The 23,562-nt window shown below is 39.4% G+C and overlaps 1 protein-coding gene across 3 annotated transcripts in view; it reads right to left on the bottom strand.

The window, feature by feature from the left end:
* Positions 1-23,562, bottom strand: part of smg (sterile alpha motif domain containing protein 4 smaug) — a 105,696-nt gene that overhangs the window by 43,344 nt on the left and 38,790 nt on the right. For all 3 annotated transcript variants that reach the window (XM_089235709.1, XM_089235707.1, XM_089235708.1), the window contains exon 2: positions 13,658-13,876. In XM_089235709.1, the coding sequence (XP_089091835.1) occupies positions 13,658-13,868 (211 nt within the window). In that variant the 5' untranslated portion in view covers positions 13,869-13,876. The remainder of the gene's footprint in view (positions 1-13,657; positions 13,877-23,562) is intronic.

Genomic DNA, 23,562 nt, shown 5'->3' with positions numbered 1-23,562 from the left:
CCTCTCCCCTTAATAAAAACACCAAGAACGCATTTTGTTTCAATTTCGGTACGAATGCTACTAATTTAGTAACTTTAGTTTGCCAGGGAAAAGATTGTCTTGATCCCAGACTTGTGGGGGTTGTTTTCAGTACATTTACTTATTTTATTCCATGAAGCCAATAGAGAGCGCTAATATTCTCAATGAAAGCAAAAATCTCAAAAATCTGCACAAACGACATATCTTCATATCATGCAATATCTTGAAATTATAAAAATGATCGCAAAAAAAAAAAAGAAAGAAAAAATTCTATTTGTGCAACAAATTAAGTTTTGCGAGCAATAAAAAAAACAAAAAAAAATTTCCTCTTCAAATCCCGTATATAAGAGACGTCCGACTTCTACTGCCCTATACTGATGTTCTACTCATTTTGGCGCTTTTGTGTAGAAGCAGTGTGATCTGATATTTTCGTAACATATTACAAGTTCGCAATTTTATACTGCCATGGACCCCAAAAGGTGGTTTTAAAATATGTTGTGGTTTTTACAAATAGATTGTTTTTCATCCCGGTTTCTTAGGTACTTCACTTGGCCACCATAAACAAAGTGTTTCTTAACCTTTAAAAATGCGAAGCTTTGCATATGTGCAAGGGTTTCTTTAAATGTTCATTTCTGCAGCCCAGTTTGAAGGTAAAAATTCAGAATCGCCTCTGCGCATAAGGTGAACTCGTATGCTTTTGTATCTTGAAGTGGCTGGCAGATGTCCTCTTAAAAAAGGTTATATTGGGAGGTTGCAATATCGAACGTTTGGAAAAAAAAAGAATTAGCTACTCGAGAAAATTCATGTTCGGACGGAATGAAAAAGTACATTATATTCATTTACTTATAGTGTAAGTAGTTGCAGTGAAAATACAACAGGTAATAAAAAATATAATTGTAATAATTACATGCAAACACCTATACGCCGAATTCTTTGATATCAAGGGTCAAAGTCAAACAATTTTGGCAAACGATTTCGTACACCGCCAAAAAGGGGGCAGAGCCGATTTCAAACATTGTATTGGATTGGTCGATCTTGGGTCGTTATGAGTGTTATCCGAAAATTTTTTTGAAAAGTAATATTCTACTCCTCTCCAAAATTTTGAGGGTATTTAAACCCCCCCCCCCCTCTTCTTTTACAGTGAAAAATAACAGAACAAACAAGAATTTGAAACGGGTATTTCTCAAAATTTGGATTAGTAAAATTGAATTTTGATGCATGAATCACGCATCTATATGCGTATTGGCGGACACTGGTCATTATATTGGGTGAAAAATAGCAAAAAAGAAAACAAATAGGGGACTTACAATGGGACAGTCGCAACAACGAGCGTCGACTGTAAAAACAGTTGGTCCCGTTTCATCATTCGGATATCAACGATTCCAGCAAACAACGCGGGAACAATTCAACACAACAATTTCTTCAGGAAGAAATCGGACATCAAAATGAAATGGAAAATTATATTGAGTTACAATGATCACAATATTGGGAGATTTTTCAACTTTTCATTGACAATGTTAGCGCCATCTATTCGCTCAACATGGAACAAATAAAAGGTACGTAATGAAGACAACTTGAACATTTGGAGGCAGTACCTAATCTCAAGTGTATTTTTTTTCAACTTGGTGCAACAATATTTCCCATTAATTTCAAAAGTTTCATTCTATAAAAACATTATGTGCATTAACAGTTGACGTGTGAAGCGTAATATTCAATTAAGTGGGAAACTTTAACATTGTCTCTATGGGAGAAATTTGGTGCCGGAGGATGTTATCCGTTTAAGGGGGGGGGGGTGTCCATTTATCCGTTATCCGATTACGCAGGGCCGACTGTAGTCTTATAGTAGAGATCGATCAAATAGAAGAAAAGAACGGCTTAATAGCGGGAAAGGGTTAACCGCGACGGAATAGTTAGAAAATTCTGTAACATTGCGTAATACAACGAGGACTAGTTGCAAATGAATTAAAATCAAAATTTCAATCATGACGTACAAGTGTGGAGATTAAATCTTTCCGAATCTTCTGAAGCTCGTTTCCGCATTAATACCAGGATGATCGTCGATTTTTTTTTTTTTTCATAGTAATAATAGCATGCTTGTTAAAAAAAAGAAGTTTCATCTCCTGCATGGCATGACCCCAGCCAGCTTCTGCGTTACGTCTCAGTTCCCCATCCACAGGCAGATGGCGTGAGGATACGCAATACACACCCTCCCAAATGCTAGGCCTCTTCGGAGGATGATCCTCTGCAACGACCCCCAGCTACGATCAAAAACATTTAGAAAAAGAACCACGTGCCCTCTGGAGCATCCGGTAAGGGATGAAACCAACCCAAACTTTTATCACTCTTCGACTCCCCCATTCAACTACGAGTTTTTCCTTCACCTCTTTTTATATGCGACTGAAATGAAACCTCCCCATTGAAGAATTTCCGATGCAATGTGGTACTCGAAGGATTGCAATCAATCGAAAACGGGGCGGCGAAAGAAAAAAAGAAGACAATATGAATACGACTGTCGGAAGGCGGGGGACGTTCAGCTGCTCATGGTTATTGCTTTTTACGTCCGCTCACTACGAATTAGGGAGAACTTCCGCTTTTCCTTACAAAAAATGAATCCTGAACAGAGTAACAAACCAAAATATTTGGAGCAATTCCCCTCTTCAACCGCCAATGATATAATTCAATGTTTCTTTTGGTATGGACTAAAGGCGCTCAACCTTTTGGAGAGAGTGGGCCACTTCATTGGTTTGAAAAAGAGTAGAGAGCCACTTAACCCTTATAGTGGCAATCCCGAGATATCTCGTCAAACTGGAACTCCTTTATTTCGCTCACCCCGAAATATCTCGGGTCCTTAACACGCTTTTATGTCCAATGTGGCAGTTATAATGTGGATCAGGAAATTTTTAGAAACAGCTCAAAGGGTTAAGTGATTGAAAATATGTCGCGGATCACTTAAGCGATCTGTAAATACTGTGGAACTGTGGCAACTGGAACTGTCTCACGAATCAAGTGAACTGTGAATACACCGCGAGTCTACTCAAGTGATTTGGGAATATTCCGCGGGATACTTGGAGTGATGTGGAACTGCGCGGGCGACTTAAGTGATCTATAAATGTGCAGCTTAGTTCAGTTTTACAAAATCACGTTTGAGACCTCGAACATCAAATGACTCGAGGGCCACGTTTGGCCCGCGGGACATGGGTTGAGCGTGCATGGTGTACACCAGTGACGGGCGAACTTTTTCTGTGAGCGGGCCAAAAAACAAAAGGAAAAGTTCTGGGTGGGCCTAAAGCCGGGGTTACACTATAAAAGTTTAAAAAAAGATCTTTTAGAAAATATGGAAAAAATAACCAATAAATTTATTGGTCATATACGCTCGAATGTTAATAGTGTAATCCTGGCCATGATTACACTATAAAAGTTTGATAAAAGTTTTTTTCATAAAACTTGAAAAATGCCACCAATAAGCGCATCGGTTACATTCGAACAAATGTAACAGATACGATTGAAATTTTATAAAAAGGTTTTTTACAAAACACGAAAAAACCAATATTAATTACAAGTTCCGTAAAATATTTACCAAATTTTCATAGTATAATCCCGGCCAAAATAAATGTATAATCTAATATAAAACATTTCGATACTCCGTTATAGCAGAACAAAAAAAAATATATTGTTTTAACGAACATTTTTATAACGAAGTGATTTCTCGTCTCGGAGTTAGTTATAACGGGATTCGACTAATTTAAAACTGCGGCGGGCTATGGTTTGCCCATCACTGGTATAGAATAAACATCGCAATCTCTATCTTCCTACAGACGCGCGGATACACGGTACCGATAAGATGAGAGGAAAAATCCGCGTAGGCATCTACACACACACACACAAGCGATTTTTTTCCCCATTTTCTGCCTCAGCGCTAAAGGGCAGGTGAGAAGGCGGATATGCAAGCCAGAGGAAGAGAGAGTCCTATAACTCTTACCACACAGTTTGCCTCTCCATCCCTTCCAATAAACGACCTCCACAAAGTGGTTATCCAAAATTGGGCGCTCTGGAACACGGCCAAGGAGAACGTCCGTGATGTCAGCAACGACTATGACGCAACAACGCCGCCGCACTCTCTCCATCTTCTCACACTCTCTCTCACTTTTCCTATAGTTTACTCTCTGTACGATCGAAATTTTTCTTTCCAAAAGGAAAAACAGGTGGTCTCTCGCAGTGGAAATTACAACGGCCAGTCTTATGCGAAATTGGACATGAAAGAAAGAGCCAACTTGCATCAATGAACATGAAAAGAATCACAGAGCGAATCTTATTTGGAGCGTCAGGACTCTCTCGCTACGGCATGGGAAGTTTGTTTACGGGAAAAGTTTTTTTTTAGCGTAGTACGAACTGAAGAACGTCCACGGTGACCTTGACGGTCGTTCTTTAACACACTTTCTCCAAAACAAACAGTACTTTTAAGTCTGGAAAGTATAGACACAGGAAATTCGTGTAAATTTTTTAATGCGACCGCCAAGGCTAGAACCCCTTGCAATACCAAGCCGACTCATCTACCATCTTTGAGAAAAGCGCGGAGGCAGTATTATTACTATAGCCAATCGCTGTTCCTCATCCTACCTTTTCTTCAAATAATTTCAGACACATCACACGGAGCGGCAAACCTTTTCTTTGCTCAAAAGATGGATGACGAGTCCACTTTGCTTTATAGGCGCTTTAAGTTAGGACCACACTCATGTCCAGCAGTGCCAGATAATTATTCGCATATTATGTTTGTCTTCCGCTGCTGCAATGGAACACTAACTGCATAGGCTGGCTAAACACTGGCCCAAAATTTCTTTGGCTGATATTTGCTTCCAGAACAAATTAATACGACAACGCGTATTGTGACTGTTGGAAAAATTGGGAAGGAAGGCGGCTTTTTTGAAATGGGTTGGTGCCTGGAAGGTCCTGGTCGTTCCCTTCGACCAACCTTGTAATACCTTCCAGCCTCTAACATTTGATAATCGTTGCCAATGATGGAATAGGTACACTACTCGCCCATGACCAAACTTGGAACGAATTGGGCCAGGATGGACAAGAGTGTGGGCCCTAGATTTTGGCAAGGCCTAATCACTAAATTGCTCCGAAAGGTGGGCGAACAATTTCACGTGCTATTTTCAACATGTATCTTCTCCCTGAAGACAAAAAATATATGCAGGGATGTCTCAACGAATAATTTGACACAAAATATCACCCACCGCTTGCCCAACCAACGATGCTAACCATTTATAGATGTCGCGCTTGCTCATACTCTTCCTCTCGTCCCCCAACTCATGGGTCGCCACTATGCCACCACCATGTCTGAAGAGAAAAAGACACACGCATGTGCCAGTAGATAACGCCAACCAGACCCGACTTAAGTGCGAAAGAAGACAGGTAGGAAAGCCGAGCAACACACACAAACAGCAAAGAAATTTCCCAGCGAAACCTGGTAGTGTGTTTGTGCATGCGAAAGAGAGCGTGTGTATATATATTTGTGTGACTACAAGAGAGGACGGAGGTCCATTCATCACAAAACGTTTTCCCTCGGTGCTTTGGAAAGAAGCCCAAAATTAGAGTTGAACTGTTGTAGAGAGTCACACGGAAATGTCGCGTGTTCGTCGCGAAGGCGGAATCAGTTGCCAACATTTCTAAATGCGGAAGAGCCGCTCTCGCTGCTCCCTTCATTACAATACTTATACGAGGCGACCGAAAAGAAACTTGAACACCGTATTTCGATAAGAATCGAGACACTAAAAACCCGCCGAAGTTTATAAAAATTTATTCTTCCGGTTTCGGTAAATGTGCGTAATTAAAAATCAAAAAAACTAGCGATACCTCGGCTACTGAACGTCTCTGCTTACGAATTTTTGAAGTTTTTTTCGTCATTTTTCTACCTTGGCTAAAGCCAGGGCCCCCATCGTGCAAAGGCTAGCTCAATACGTTTCAAGGTTGGTCATGGGCAAGTAGTGTGGACACTCCACCATTGGAAATGTTCGCCAAATGCTGGAAGACATTAATCAGAACAGCTGGTACCTTCCAGCTTCCAACCCAAGTAAAGCCACCAAGTAAACCCAAAAGAAAAGCCACCTATCTTCCCGATCTTCCAATCCGTCTGGCCACACATTGGTCGAAGAACAGTAACACGGAAGCAAATATTCGCCAAGGAACATTGGAACAGGCTGGGCCAGTGTGTGTGCTGCTTCTTTGTATCAGGGATAGGCAAATATTGGAATGACTATTAGGCAGACTTGACACGAGTGTGGCGCCGGCATAAAGAATATGGATAACGAACATTTTTGTTAATATCGATGAACATGTCAACCTAACAGTCACGTTGTTAACCGAATTTTTTTTAAAACCTTCGCGAATCATCACCCCAGAACTATCACTCCAGCCCGATTAACTCAGTCCACATTGGAATCTCTTTCCAGACGTGCCCCCCACCCCCACACTTCTTTTTCTGAAAGTTCTTGAATCATTTCATATAAAATGAAAGATCCAGCTAATAGAAAATGCATTTAAGAAAAAGGAGCCCATGTTTTCGTTCTTTCAGCGCAAGACTCTTAGCATCAAACTGAATAAAGTGGATAGTCTAGGATCTTATATTTTCCATCAGCACATATGAGAGACAGAATTGAGATGACCCAATCACAAATGGATGGGGACACCTACGAAATAGACTGGGTTGTGTGAACACAATGTTGCTGTCGGTTGTGCATATAGTGCAAGATAAAAAAAAAAAAAATCTTCAGTACCTTATCTTCCCGTAGATTCTCATTTATCAAATTTTGAAGCTGTTAATTTTAACCTTCGGTCAATTTTTTTTCTTTTACAGCGCTCTTTGGTGTTTAAAAAACTTCAAATTTTTGGCATCACCGGGAGCGAATAGAAAAACATATCGGAATCGAATGTCCGGCTTACCAGTATTTCCGCTAACGAAGATAATTCCAGAACGAATCATCTTCGTTAGCCGAGGTATCACTGTACTACAGAACCTTTTTTTTGAAGCCACGATCAAAACTCCTTGGAATACGTAATGTTAAGGAACAAGTTTTCAAGACTGTACTTCAACATTCACTTTAGCGAGCCAATTAGTCCTGAATCGTAAAAAAGTTTTAAGAACGTTGGAAAAAAAAAAATTCTTGCCTGCGTGTGTACAATTCAATATGGAATTCAAAGTCACGCGATACATAATACGAGATACAACTCTCTTCACAGAGTAGTTTTCATTAAAAGCCAGAGAATGAAATGCACTCCAGTTCAGGACGACAGAAGCACTCGTGACAAGTTGTGAACACAAGAGAGAACACCCACTTGACTTTCTTCCATGAAGGATCAGTTATCGATATCGGCCCCGCGTCAAAACAAACAACTTCGACGACCTCTTCAGAAATCATGGAGTGGGAAGAAATAACTACGACGACGAAAAATTTACGACTCCTCTTCCAAGGAAAAGCCAAAACTTAAATATTATAGGGGGAAAAAAAATATTGCGATGTTTTTTTTTTTTGCTCACATGAATCAACAGTTTTACCAAGTGCAGCGATTGGTAAAGTGCAGCGATTTGCCAATCGTTTTCACGAACTAAGAACCCAAGAAAATTGATAAAAAAAATAATTCTGATGTCAATTAAGAGGAATGATTTATCAAATGATTGTAGTTTATCAGTTACGCGATGAGTTGAAGAGTAGAGAATTACCCACGTGCTGCTGAAATACACAAGGCTTATATAAGATTCTATGGGGTTCTTTTGAGGAAGGAGTGCTCAAATTTCACGAGGGGCGGTCCCTCGAGTGATTTTTTTTTAACGGTTTGTGGGTCACAATGAAGTTAAATTGCGGTATTCAATTGGATATTTTGCACCATCAGCTCAAATTCGACGGAGGTCCCCATTGTCATTTTTAAGTCAGACTTCTTTTTCTGTTCAGAATTTATTTAAATTGTTTCTTCAACATTTCATTTTATACTGACAATTCCATTTAGTGTTTCAACATGGAAAAACAATTTTTTATAGAAGTTGAAAATATTCAGGCCCGCAGCTTCCAAACTTTGTCAAGGGCGTCGCGGTGAGTTATGGATATTGATGTGTGGCTGTAAGTGCTGAAATTGTTCTTTTCCATACTATTCCTGGAAACAACGGTAAAACGATGACTATGGTAAGAGAGCCGCGGATGGTAAAGTTCGAGAATTCGCTTCCCCAGTAGCACAACGATATCGTTAGGATATCGAACCGATACAGTACCGACGTCAGAAATTTTTACGAGTCTGATATCGAACGATATAGCACTCAAACGCCAAAAAATATTAGTTTTTTTCACTAAAATAGTTTTACTCCCATTTTTACAGCATTTCGTTCCGAAGGAGAATATCTTGTACGTATAATTAGGCAATCCAAATTTCTCCGGATTCTCTACGTCTTTCTATATCGGTGTGCTACTGGGGTTCTCAAACAAGGATCTAAGAAATAGCTCAGAAAACACTGCACAGGAGTCTGAAGTAAACTTATTTAAATGCCGGGAGACTAAATTATCTTTGAAGCGTTGCTCTTTTCTTTTATACGGTCATACTCGATACCGTTTATCGCTTGGTAAATTCTGTTGATTTACCTGCGTATAACAGATCTCTTTGCAGAAGATGTTTCCAGTCAGTTTGAATATCAAAATTTTACACGATATGGAACTGGTTCACCTTATACTAATCGTATAGAAAAAAAATCAATTTGAATTTTGTCCTAAATATTACGATATACAGAGTTAATGAAACCGCTGGAATTACTAACAGATTCAAGTGTGTTCGGCTTGTGCGATACTGAATTTCACGGCAGTTACCGAGAAAATAATACAGAAAACACGCAATACTTCCAGGAAAATGCGAAAATATCACCGGGGGAAAAAAAGGCAAGTAAGACAGAAATCGATGCATCTTTTCGGTTTCCGGCGATAAGAACCATTTTGGGCGGCAAATAAGCGATCAACATCCGGGGCACTTCAACAAACAGAATCAGGAAGAGAAAGACTATTTCAAGATTATCAGAAGACGAACGGAGGACACACCCGACGAGACGACTGTACGTGGAAAGACCGTTTAATGTACGTGGAGCAGGGCAGTCCCAAGATAATGCGAACAAAAATGACTTCAGAGACAAGGAAATATAGTATATGAAATTAGAAAGAGACCCGGGAGACACGAAGACCTCCTTGTCCATTTAACGCTGAAAACATTTTACGGTGATCAAAAACAGTTCTCACACAAATTTCCCATATAAAAGTTACATAGCTGTCACGTGAACGAAGCAAAGTACTTAGTTTTCACGGGAAGGCACAATCAATGTAACCTTTGCAAAAACACCTGAGCGAATTACTAGTCTATAAGGCCATTTTTTCAATATTTAAAATTGTTTTGATTGGCTTGGGGGATACGCCTCCCTCTCCTAATGACTCTGCGTATGCCTCTGACTGAAAGTGTAGTATAAGATCCTATGTTGTTGCAAAATAGAACATATTTTAAGGGGACGTAGGGCGAATTCGGTTGGGAAACTCGTAGATTTCAAATCTAATTAAAAGCATTAATTTAAAAACATGTAACGATAAAATATTGATGAGAATAGTGAAAATATGGATAATAAACTGATGTAAGAAGACAGGAGGGTCCAACAGTGTGGAAATTTCCCAGGCCCGCACCCAGAAATTTCGTTCGGAGGGGGGGGGACACTTTCATTTCGGGGGGACCAGACCCCGCGGCCTTGATATTTTCTATAGGTAAAATAAAGATCCATTAGAAATAAAACTATATAATGTGGATAACATGAGAAGACAAGGAAAAATTTTTACATCAGCGTTCCCCAAAGTGGGCAATATCGTCTCTTGGAGAAGGGATGGCAGTTACATATGAAGAGAATCATACCTTCCCCGGCAAAATGATATTTCTTTAGCCACCCCCCCCCCCCCCCACAATAATTCCCTGGTAGGTGAATACATCAACATCAAGACAGCACGGGATGATAGAAGCTACAGGTTTGTTGAAGTTGGGGGAAAAGGTGATGAGGACAATAAATTTATTGTAGGGGGCGAATCGAACAAAAATTGGAAAACTGCTTTACACCTCAAAATACGTACATTACCACTTTCAAAAAGCACACAAGAAAACAAAAAAATTCCGATCATTCCTGCACTTCCGTAGAACAACATGACACTAGAAAAAAAGCTTTCCGGGGCAAAGTTATAAAGTACGAAAAAACCTCTTTCACCAAGTGACACACTTTCTCTCCTTTTTAGAGGGATGCAACCGTGACTTGGTCGAAACCATAGTAGCGTGACGCACGATTGTCTCTCAACATCTAACCTCGAATAACAAGTTCTTTGGATCTTTTCCAATAAAATAAGTAAAAGGGTAGAAAGAGGGGGAAAAAAATAAACAAACACAACTTATGTAAAACTTTCAAAATTTCAGGGAAAACGAAAACCGTCCACACAGCCGGCAAGTGGTTCGAGTGCGGTTCCTTCGTGAAAACGGAGTTATGTAAGTGAGAGTTAAGAGAGAGAGAGTAATTGTAACACTAAACCGAATTCCAGTCACACAAAATGTGTTGACTGACTATATTTTACCTTGCATATCCTACAGAAAAACTTTGAAGGTCACGAATTATGATATTAAATTTATTACATCTTTGCACGAAGTTTCTCCTCGAGGAATTCAATACTAAAAACAATGAAGCGACCTCTCGAGATTAAAAAAAAAACAAAAAAAACAGTCTAAAAATATTAGCTAGAAAGTGATCAGAAAATAGTGAACATTTCGTTCGTCACCGAGTTAGTTTTTCATTGTAATATGATAAAATTAATTTTTTTTCTTATGAAATAAATACATGAACATCAACATATATTCAAGTCAGAGCGTAATTTTGTTTTTTGTGACATTCCTAAGGCAGTGGTGCATGCAGATCCTTTTGAGACAGGTATAGCAATTGAATAATGCTCTATACTGCGAAATACAAATAAAATATAAAATAAAACCGATCGAAAAATTAAGATATCCAAGACCCTTAATACCCTCCAACAAGACCTTGAAATGAAACAAAAAGACTAAAAACTGATAGCAGATGGTCTTGAGCGGAGGGTCATTGGTCGAACACCTGCAACCGCAATGTCACCAGCAGCAGCTGCTTTATCAGCATGAACATTAAACTGGCCAAGATATAACGCGAGAAGACCGGCACCACCTCCCCTTCTTGGAACTTTCCAGCATCGACTGCTGAATTTCATTTCTCCCAGTAGGCAAGCTGAATGCTAAAATTTGATCGGTCCACGAATGGCACATCTAAAAACATTTAAAATTGCAGTACGAACAGAAATTTTCTCCTGAAATAACGAATTGGCGTTGTCTCAATATCTAGTGAAATCCCAATAGAAAAGCTAGGCGGAAAAATTCTTATGACATTTCCAGGAAGCTATCTAGAACAGTTTAACTTTTTTACCCATAGGGTAGTTCTTAACCCCAGAAGCCAAGAGGAGATTCAAATGGAAACGCCGGTTTTCTCATATATTTAGTAAAAAAAATTACAAATTTTAAACTAATCATTGAATTAGTTTGAAATTTGTTTATGAAATAAGGTCTTGTCTATAATATTTTATAATATAATTTGCGTTACTTTTTCCCTTTAATTTTTTTTTAACTTTTCACTTCGACGGCTGCCGAAAATCGGATTTACAACACGGCCACCTGGTTGTAACAAAGAACTAATAACTCAATTATACAGGGCATTTTAGCTCAAAAGGGGGCTTGAACCCGCTCTTTACAATATCTCGGATCCCCCACGTGTTACAAGTACAAGTACAAGTACAAGTACAAATACAACGCCACAACAGGCAAATTGCCCAACGAGGTGGCTGACTTAAGAACATCATGGATCCCCGAGCCATTTTTTGGAGGCCCTACCTACTACTACTACTACTACTACACCCCCCCCGGAACCCCCCCAACGAATCGGTACATGCGGGAATGTGCGTGTACGTGTAGTGAAACCTGACGTGAAGTTTTGCCCACGTTAAGCAGCAAACGTTCATCACTCGCAATAAAATATGGTAAATGGAAAATATAATAGTTATGATTGTACAAAGCCACATTATTTCCCTTTCGAATGATAAGAAACATGCAGAGATCGTAAAATAATGTAATGAATTAAAAAATTAAGATATATGCAGTTGGCCGCCACGACGTACCGAGTACGTATGATGGCGGCATACGGCGATTTAATCGTGCGTACTGGGTACGTAGTACGGCGCTGAGGGTGTTAAATCATATTTTCACACGGCCCTAGACCACATTCAAGAACCTTTTGTACTTATTCATTATTCCTTCCAATAAAATTTATTGTGAACAAAATTTCGTGAGCTAACCTCTTGTGGATGCTCTACGTAGGTCCGTGTCAACATCGTGGTTGTCGGGGCAAAGTAATGCTTTAGTCCCCGTACTGGGCTGTAAGTATCAGCGTACATACTCTAGAAAAGCGCAGTACCAGATCTCAACATGCAGGCCCGATATGGCGATGAGCTCTTCCCACCAGGGCCTAGCAAACCATATGCCGATGGGGGCGAAGGGCAAAATAAAAAAAATTGCGATCAAATAAATTTTTTCTTTTGCAAACGTTTTTTTGGCAGATAAGCCGCAATTTTAGGCTTTTGCCGAAATCCTCTTTTTCCGCACTAGCCAACCGACTGGGGCGAAGGGTTTGCTAGTGCGAGGAAAGAAGATTTCGACAAGAGGCTAAAATTGCGGCTTTTCTATCGAAAAAATTTGTAAAATTTATTTGATCGCAATTTATTATTTTATTCAATGCCCTTCATGCCTTGGTTCAGGTGCATTCATTATTTCATGAAATTTATTACAAAACGAAGTTACACGAAATCAAAATGTCACATTTTACTTGAAAAATTGGCAAATATTACCCATAGGCGGCAGTCAGAGATTTCAAACATTTCCTCGCAACGGAACTGAAATACGACGACAATCAGACTGAACGGTCAGATTCTGCACTGCACCCGATGGGTGTGAATGGAAAGGCACTTAGTAGAGGCAAGAATTATTTTTTTCAACTGAGACGAGGCAGGAGTCTCGTGGCTGCGACGAGCCGTGACGGATGTGTGTGAATAGACCTTAAGATGGCAATTTTATGATCTCATGTTTCTCCCAACAATGGACGGGGACATTAAGCTTAAAAAGGTCGGGGGGAAAAAATATTTCTGCGAACGTTTTTCTTGAATAAAAACCCTACAAGGGCTGTTGTAGCCTTGTATTCGTATAAAAGAAATTTGGCTGGCTCCTATATTTTTTCCGATTTATCAAGCCCTGTTCCATGTGCAGTTCGGCTGGATTCTGAAAGTCAAATTTTTTTCTCCACATTTCACTAAAAAAGAAAGGCTTTATTTCTTCGCATCTGATTTTTTTTTGTTTTGTAGCTCTGTGAACCCCCCCCCCCCACAGAATGTTCCAGTACAGCAAAGGTTGGGGGGCATGCCCCGGCGGGGGGGGGGGGGTTGAGAAACACTGACTTAAAATGAAGTCGCTTCAAACGAACCTAGAAAAAAAAACATTGCACAAGCTTGGGCTTAAAATCATTTACCTGGATCGTTGGCCTGCTGTTCCTGGTGAGAGAGCTCGGATATGCATTGGGATAGTTTCTGGTCGAGGACGAAAGAAAGGAACCTGGCGTGTACGGGTCCAATCTTCTGGATGAGAGAGCAAAGAGCCACTGTCTGCTCGCACTCATTCCACTGCTCGAACCAACCGGAGATCACGGACAGTTGGTCCCTGAAGTGGTGCGTCGATTTCATGCTATCGCCTGAAAAAAAAAAAAGCAAAATGAAAAAATTAATAGCTCATACATGTAAACATGAACTGGAACATGCAAACACATTTGCCGGCATGCCGTAAAACAAGAGACATTAGCTTTTTTGAAAGTTGAGGTCTGGTCCATTTCTGCCATGCGGAGGAAAGCGAGGTTTTATTAGGATCACAATACGCATTTAAATCAATTTAATGAAATTTTTTTTTGAATAGATTCCGAAAAATTCTTTAAGCTGACACGAATTTTCCGCCATGCCGGAAAATTCGGGTATTTTCGCTGGTCTCCTTGACAGTTTCCCGGAATACCGCGGGGGTGGGGGAAGAATACGGGCAGCAAAAAAAAAACAAAAAAAAAAACAAATGATTTGCTCTGGATTCGGATTCCTATTGGATAGAATATTGAAATAATGTAAAAAGATGAAAAATTGTTTAAAAGCAGGGGTTCTTAACCTTTTCTTGTTTCATGGACCTTTGAAAAGATAGGACGGGAGCCAGGGACCCTTCGCTAGCGAGATGGTTAAGTTAAACGGTCTCGCCAACAGAATAATATTTAGTACATAAAAATTAAAACACCGTTTTTACATTTATCTAATTCAAGTTCATTTAAGCTCTCCAAGGAGCAAGGAAAAAAAAAAAAAACCATTGGTTTAAATCAAAGGTTCTCAAACTGTGCGCCACCAACCTTTGTCAAAGGAGCCGCAGAGCCGTGGTCCTGACAAAGGTTTTTCCAAGAAATGTTTTGTGTAACTGCTCTGGGGAGCCGCGGATAAGGTTTATTAGGGAAAGGGGCGCTGCGGGTGGGGGAAAAGTTTGAGAACCCCGGGTTTAAACGATTGTTCACCCATTCATTAGTTCATCTGGCATATGTTCTTGGCCATGATATTCAGGCACTGCTTATTGTAGTGAACGTTCGTCGAAAATAATGTGGATTGGTACATGGATAAAATATAGCTACGTAAATAACCTTTAACCACAGCCGAGCTCCAGCACGCGTGATCTCCCGCTCTGGCCCTTTCCAAGAGTAGCTGCATCAGAGAAATTTAACAGATGGTACCACTGCACCTCCGCCATGGTTGTTATAATTACGATATTATGTTTAAAAAATTTGTACAAAAAGTGGATACTTTTTTATCTCAACCTCTGAATAAATTGAGCAAGGAAAGGGTTGATGAGACGGTTAGAAGCAAACAAATCTTGCGAAATTCGCTGGCAAAAATCCAAAATCCGCAAGGAGTCATGGAATCAATTACTCTCCCCCATTATGCAAATTATTTTTTCAGTTGTCAATGTTAATATTTACAAACATAAGAAAGTAGCCAACCGACACGCTCATTACGCTGAATATTAACACTGAAGAATTGGAGAAACTAATGTCTAACATGGCATTATAACAATTACAATGCCGACACAATATATGAACGAAAAACAGATTTCCATCAGGGAATGACAAATCTGTTCAAAAGCCTTTGTTCCCCCGACTTTTGTTAGACATGCCGACACGAATTCCGAATTTTTTTTTTAATGTTAAGCTCGGGTTTCAATTTAGTTATCCCACCAAAAAATAATTTAGGCGCCAATTAGAAATTTTTAATCACTGGGTAAGTCATAGCCTCTTGGGATTGTGCGATAGGCGCGGTCGCACCGGGCCTCGCGATTTGCGGTAATACAAGTGAAAATAATAGTCGAATTTCGTTATAACGAACACCAAGAGACCGGAGAAATCACTTAGTTATAATGGAATTCCATATTTTTGCATTGCTCCTATGTAAACGTATCTGGAACATTACAAAAATGTTCGTTAAAACAATATTTTCGACATAACGGCATTCGTTAAAACGGGATTAGACTGCATATGAAATATATTTTCAATTCAGGGATACTTTCATACAAATACAAGGCCACAACAGGCGAAATGCCCAACGAGGTGACTGAGAAAAAGATTGCCTAAACAAATATGAATGCCATATATTTATAGAATACAGCAACCCAATTAAAAATGCAATTGTAAGAACCATGTATATGTTATACGTGATAAAATATTATACTTGTACAAGCCCATAAAAAATGTTTATGGTTGTCTTATTCTAAGTATGGGGTCATTCAAATATTACGTCAGCATCGATGGGGGGTTCCGATTCGCTGACTTTTGATGAGAAGAGGGTTGGACGATGCTTACGTCATCAACCACCCTTTATAAAAATATGAAATATTCTTAATGGCGCTAAAAACGAGACAAACCTTTCGCTACTTTGTGGACATACGAACTTAAATTATCCCTATTGATAAGTCCCCTACAGAGCCACTTTGGTGTGATCTCTATAGAGGCCTATGTTCTGCGGATCTGAAAGTGATGTGAATATATGTCGGGGGGGGGGGGCGTTTGAGTGCTCTAGAAATATGTCGCGAGCCGCTTATGTGCTCTGCAAATGTGCCGCAGGTAACTTGAGTAATGTAAAGTCGCACTGGGGGGGGGGGGGCGCTCTAAAACTGTGCCACGTCACTCAAAGAATCGCTAAATGTGTCACGGAACACTAAAGTGTACTGGAACTGTGTCGCGGGTCATTCAAATGATTTGTGAATGTACCACGGGCCTATTTAAGCGATCTGAAAATGTGCCGTTTGAGTACTCTGGAATTGTGCCACGGGTCATCTAAGCGATCTGTAAATGTGCCGATTAGTTTATTTGTACAATATTAGGTTAGAGGGGGCAGGCCATATCAGATAGCTCACATGCGGGCCAAGGGTTCAGCATGTATGGCTTAGAGGGTGGGTCGCAATGAATTTCTTAAAAAAAATTAGTTCAAATAGCATTGAAACTAACAGAAATTGCGTATAATATCAAAAAGGTATTTTCTTTCGATTTTTTAAAAAAATATTTTTCATATTAAAATTTGAGCGTCTGGGAAAGGGGGCACGAGCCCCTCCAGCGTACGCGTCTCTATCTCTCCAATATGTGCGTTAGGAGGTAAGGGACAGATGACGAAATTTTGCTGACAAGGGGGAGGGGCCAAAAAATTTGCTGACGCAATATTTGAACGGCTCCTATGAATAGCTTCTCGATTTACCTTAACATGTTTATCGTATTTCTTTTTAAACGTGTCACTTCTGTTAGTATTTACTACCTCTGGGGGTAAGCTATTCCATTTATTAACAACCCTTATTAGATTAAAATTCCCTGCGACACCACAATCTAGAATTGTGGTCGATTGACGACGTATTAAGAATTCATGGTCTATCCCTTTGAAAATTTTTAACACTTCGATAATATCCCCCCCCCCCCCTGCGTTCCTCTAATATAAACATCTTTAAAAATGAATCTATTCATAAGTCAAGCCCCGTGTGCCAACAACGACATGGTAGCTCTTCTCTGCACCCCTTCAAGTCTATGCCCCCCCCCCCCCCCGCAGGTATTATCTCCAAAACCTTACAACATACTTCAGTCCAGAAGGAGATATCTCAATTCTGAAACTATTTCTCATTTGTTAATTCTGAAAAAGTATTTCTTTGATTAATTCTGAATTTTCATTGGCGAGTAGATATTTTTCACATTCTTGTACATTTGTAGTGATAATGTATGAATCTATGGAAGGAAGCCGATTTTCCTCCCCCACGAAACATAAAACAGTATTGCAATTTTTCAGTGCATAGAAAATCAAATCAGTTCCATAATTTCTATCACATAGCTCAGCCCTTTCAATGGCCAATGTGATATAGACAATAATACATTCTGGGTAGAACCCAGAGTTCTCTTCACGGAACTGGATGAAAGAGGGGAGCTAAATTTTAAGGGGAACAAAATCAGTAATAAAGCACCTAAATAACTTCCCTTGTTAAAAAGACTTACTGCAATGGAATCAGAAAACTGCTAAATTGGAGTCTAAGGATGAAACAATAATATCGAAAAAAAATTTATGAGCTAATGCAGGATTTTCTAGTCGCCGTGGCGAAAGGCATCTCAAATAGGATTTGTCAAGCGCTGAGCTTAAGGGTATCTCCATTCGTGGATAGGATCGCGAAACAAATTGGGTGTTCTGCAATTCTTTATAGATCAAAATCACAGAAGTTTATGGTATTCCTCTCGGATGGATATCACTGTTTGGTTCTAGTCTTTTCAGATCAGAGTCAAAACTGGCAGTTGAAATTTGTTTTTGATCTATGTTTATTGCATTTGTGATTTGAAATTTTTTTTTATTAATTGGGGGTAGATATCTTTACTAGAACCATCTGAGTTAGGTACACGTGTGTACTATGTCTGAACTTGAAAAAAATCATTTAAACAGTTAAAAAAAAAAAAAAAAAAAAATGAAGGTACGCATTGTACCTCTAGAGCAGCGGTTCTTACCTTTTTTGACTCGCGGAGCCCTTTTCATTATATAACTTATATCGGACCCGTTTGACTTGAGGAGCATTTTTTGTGTATAACTTTTATGGTGGAACCCTGTAGGCCTCTTTTTTTCATTTTTATCTATATCAAATTTACTTATTTATTTTAAGTCGCCGCGGAGCCCCAGGGAAGTGCACACGGAGCACCGGTTGAGAACCGCTGCTCTGGAGCGAAGAGGATAGAGTGTAGGTAGTGTGTAGATAGAGTGTAGGAGTGTAGACGTGTTCGCGACTGTCTATGGACAAAATCCGCGATTTGTCTTTTGGCAGTCACACGATTTTGTCTACGAGTGTGGACCGGTAGGTGACGTACCACCCTCTTGTCAACGAAAATCCAGTCCTTTTTCAAATCAGCTAGTGACAAAAACTCCACTTGTCTTTCAAATTACGCTACGAATTTCGGACCAAAAACACTCAAAAAATGTGTTGCTACACCCTCGAGGATTCTTAACACATTGTAGAGCGGCGTGTTTTAAGGAATGCCCATTCACCACACCGGCTACGTACGAGTATGAAAACACGAGTTAAGCCGGGTTTTCCTAGGAGTAGAATTTCTGTGCCGTGTCCAGCGTGAAAATGCCGATTGGTTAAATTCAGGTTTTTCTGACCAATCAGCGTTTTCACGCTGCAAACGCTGTAGAAACCTGCTCCTAGGAAAACCCGGCTTTAATTCGCGATCGGTGAACACATTGATTGAAAATATCGGTAGCTGTCAGCCAATTGGACCAACGATCATTATTTTTTTTTTATCATATATTGATGAACTTCCACTCACTCGGTAGAGACAATCGATTGGATCGAGGAGAAATTCCCATGCCCTCTCTCACTTGGATGTCAATGCCCGAACCGTCTGTCTCTGTACAACACATACTTTGACAGCAGTAAATGAGAGATGCCCAAAGATGGCGGAAGAATCAAACACGCGATTCAAGCTCCATTAAAACAAATAATAAACGGAGAAAGACCAGCTGAGACGATTACGAGGACTCTCTTCCCGCGCGACGCGTCATCCGCTTCCGCCGACGGAAAGATTGAAAGAAAAATGGGGTGGGGGGGTGGAGTGATGACGCAATAATTTTATATTTTGTTAAAAATATATGGGGGAAAGAAAAGACTTGATTAAAAAATTACGCAATCCTCAATATTTCATTTCAATTTCTTCTGTCATTACAAATTTTGTGTCTAATGTATAGAAAATATTTTTTAGGTGAAAGCTATAACACGAGTGTCTTCAATCTCTCAGTCCAGAGACACTGTCTGTCTGTCTCTATAAGAGCACAACTGCAGTGAGTCTAGGGCTGGGATTACACTTTGAAAGTTTCACAAAAAGATCTACAAAATTAGAAGAAAAAAAAAAAAAAAAAAAAAAAATCAATAATCCTATTGGTTACATACTCTCGAATGTAACAGATACCGCTTATTGGTTGAATTTTTTAAGTTCTATGAAAGAACTTCCAAACTTTTATAGTGCAGTACCGGCCTCATTGAATGGGATATTTAAGTGAGCAATCGATCAAGATCTCGTATTTTCAGTACATAGGAAATCGAGCAATAGCGTCGAGCATTCTAGGGTGATTGTTAGTGTGTGTATTAGGCCCCATAGTTTTCCAAACTTTTTGTTCATGTAAACACTCCCTCACCCCACTCAGAAAATTTTTTCCTCATCGTCCTTTTTCAGAAGGAGATCTCAAAATCCCATATTATATCCATTCTTATATCGCCTCCAGAATACACCATTTATAGCAGAAGGCCTCCGAAACTCGTGACGTCATTGAACGCCATCTCACCTGCCGGTATAGCCATAGGTAAGGCGCCTTGATAAGGATTACAGGTGCTATAGCTAGAGGATATACCAGGTTGACCGCATGCGCCATCTTTACCCGTTTTTGTAGTATATACCATGGCTATAGGTGAGATGATCTTCAGTGACGTCACGAGCTTCGCGCGGAGGCCTTCCGCTATAGATGGTGTTGTCCCAGGGGAGAATATTGTCCGCTTTGCGAAAAAACACTGAGCAGGTGAAGATACCGCTGTAGTAAAATTTCTCCAACTCTCTATATATAAACTTTGGTTTACTGAGAAAATCGATTGAAAATTAAACAGAATTTAAACGATAAATTGTTCAAAACTGCGTCATAACTCGACAAACAAGGTTTCTCAACTCAATGACTTCTGAAATTAATATCCAGTTGACATTGTTGAAAAACGCATTGTTTTGGAATCGTAGTAGTAAGAATTTATTCCTGTAAAATAGTCTGTCGACACTTTTTTCGTTACTTGGAACGTTGAGAAACCGGGAAGTGCTGGACATTTTCACAGCGCCGTGATAATGAACATGTGAGCTGGGAACGAAAACATGTTAAGATGCTATCTCGAACGCCACACGTGAACCCACTGGTTGAGCCAGTATGTTTCGGAATATATAATGGATCCGACTCATAAAATTAAACAATCATGAGAAAACGTTGAACGGGGAAAAGCTTCAAACGGTAAATCTAGGAGTTGGAACCACGAAAAAAAAAAGCCGTACAAAGCGGGAAAAAGTTACAATGGGAACGTTATAATCGGGATTCGCTGAACATAGACCATTGATTTGCTGGAGATATATTTAATTAAGCAATTTACTTCAGCTGCTGGGATATTGAAGAAATACATTGCGTTTTGTCTGATAACACCGATATCTAGAGGCGCATTTATGGTTTGGCCGCCTGTGGTCTATAGATTGGAAGGAAGGCAAAGTTCGTAGTCTAATTTTCCTACTTCGAATTCGTCATCGAACTATAATCCGCCTGGCCTCCCATTACTGCTGAAAGTATAGCTGTACCTCTAAGTTACTCTTTGGTCACTCCTATGCTCACACTCTCTAAGCCACTCTTTTAGTCTTCCCATAGCAACAAAGTGTCAGTTTAACAATGCGTTCGACAGATACAAATTTGCCTTCAATGAAATCCCGTTTATACAGTGTAAAGGATAAATCACAGATATGTTTCCGTTATACCGAGAGGGGCACCCCCCCACCCAAAAGTTTATTTCTTTGGTAAAAAAAATTTTAAATGTCGGAAGAAAAATCCTTTTATATGATATTTTGAAATAAATTTCTGTAATATAAATGCTTTTAGTAGGGTAACAAGATTTCTATGGATAAAATGCCCCCCATCCGCAAAAGGTCGATCCTGCGTGCTCAACTTTGGGGGGGGGGGGGGAAAGGGAGAGAAGAGAAAACATCCCTCTCATCGCGTTACAAAGGGGGGGGGGGTTCCCAGTCATTGTTTCTTTCATAAAAGTGGATTACTTTGCCTAGTGACCTGTACTGTAATAGAGACGTGGCAAAATGAAATGATTAAAAATAGTGAGGCTAACTCATTGAAAACACCCCAAAAGAGGCAGGGTTACAGATTATGGTGATTTATGAGTATATTCATTGAATCCTGCAATTTACTTAGAAACAGGGACGCCGGAAGTCAAAAATGTTTGGTATTGCTTGAGTAATGAACATATAATGTTCACTTGGATATGTATGAAGACCAAACGCCACACATTCAACAAAAATGTCCCGTTTATGGTAAATCTTCCGTCGCCCGAACTGGGGGGGGGGGGGGGGGAGGAACAAGCTACATTTGAATGATTGGTGTTGCTGAGCAACATGAGCATATATGTTCCGGCGTGTCCCTGCTTAGAAATCAATTTAATAAGTAGAAGTCTGGCTCCCGGATGTGGAGGCTCCGATGAGGGCAAGTCGCAGGAAAATATGATCGAAAGGGACGATAAGGCGGCAAAAGTTTGAGAAACGCTTTTTTTTTCTTTTTCAGATCCTAACTCCAAAATGCTAGCTCAGATGAAAAAAACCATGTTTGAACATGAATTAATTGATAGTGAAATTCTATTGAAAAATGTATCAACGATAGATCAGGAGACGATTTTCATAAAAAATCAGTTAACATTGTTAACGATTAACGGAACGGGACCGTCTTGATAACAATCACCGTTTCACATTCACAAAGGATGATAGTTTCTCTCTGCTAATTCCGCGTTCATTAACAAATAGTTATAATTAATGAAACGCGAATTCATTTTTCCTGAAGCCGCGTTACGAATAGCATTAATAGTGTTTTCGTCGGGGCGAGCTGTTAATATTGTTGTTTCCCTGTTTATTGCGTTGAAATGGTTCTTTATTGAACTTTGCGGATAAACGTTGACTGAGAGGAGAGAGAGCAACGGGTGACAAAAGTTTGAGAACAATTGCTTTTAATACTGGGTGTCCCATAAAAATTCGTACATAATTTAAAAATTCATGAAAATGTAAGGAATCCGTATGTTTGAATACGGTTTACGAAGTTTTTCTCATGAAGAGGGGGATTTTTTCGTTACAGAAAAAAAAAAAAAAAAAAAAAAAAAAATTGATTTAAATTTTTGTCGACAGAAGATCGCTGCACGAAAGTCCGGGAGGAGTGATTGGACCCGAACCCTTCTTCAATCTCTTCTGCGACCGAAACGTATATAAAATTCGTGACCGAGGTAAAAAAAATTCTACAACAGTGCTTTTTCCAATGTTAATATAACAATGAAAACCTTATGTAAGCGCGAGTAACAGGAAAAATCAGCTCTTAATTGTACACCCTGCATTTTATAGGATTTACACTTGCATATTTACAGAGATATGTTTTAATCCAGCGCTCTCTATCGACGGAAATTTGAACTAAATTCTGTGTAAAAAAAAAAAAACATACCCCGAGAACTTTTCCGCAAAAATAAAAAAAAATCGCATTAAAAAAAAAAAAAAAAAAGATTCCTTCAATTTTAATGAATTTTCAAATCATTAACGAATTTGCGCGCTGTACACCCTATACATTGACTCTAGAAAAGACTTATTACTCTCCAGTGGTGGCGAATTTTTTCTTTACCCGCGATAAAAAAACTGGTACGAGTAAGATTTCTTTAATTGCTCTCATTCAGGGTTTCCAGATGTACCGTATATGCGGGACTGTAGTACATGTTAAAAAGATATTACCCGCTGCCACAAAGAAAATTCTCAATTATTAGAGATCAGAAAAATTTCATATTTTCTTCTAATTTTTCCACTTTTAAAACTTTCCGGGGGGAACCTGCATGTGGCATTGAATCGTCACTGCCGTATACTGGTGTGTATAATTAAAAAAAATATCCTAAGTTTTCACAGCTTTTTATAAACCCCGATCTAAACAAAATCTCAAATTCGAAAAGCTGGTATGATCTTCACCCCTGATCTTTGCAGAGAGGATATGAGAATTGGTCAAGATCAACCGGATGAAGTATTTCAAA

The sequence above is a fragment of the Pholcus phalangioides genome, unplaced genomic scaffold (genome assembly GCF_987345545.1).
Source record: "Pholcus phalangioides strain wild (caught in Gottingen) unplaced genomic scaffold, Ppha-v1.0 ptg000009l_1, whole genome shotgun sequence".
Classification (NCBI taxonomy): Eukaryota; Metazoa; Arthropoda; class Arachnida; order Araneae; family Pholcidae; genus Pholcus; species Pholcus phalangioides.
This window is presented reverse-complemented; position numbering and strand designations above follow the sequence as displayed.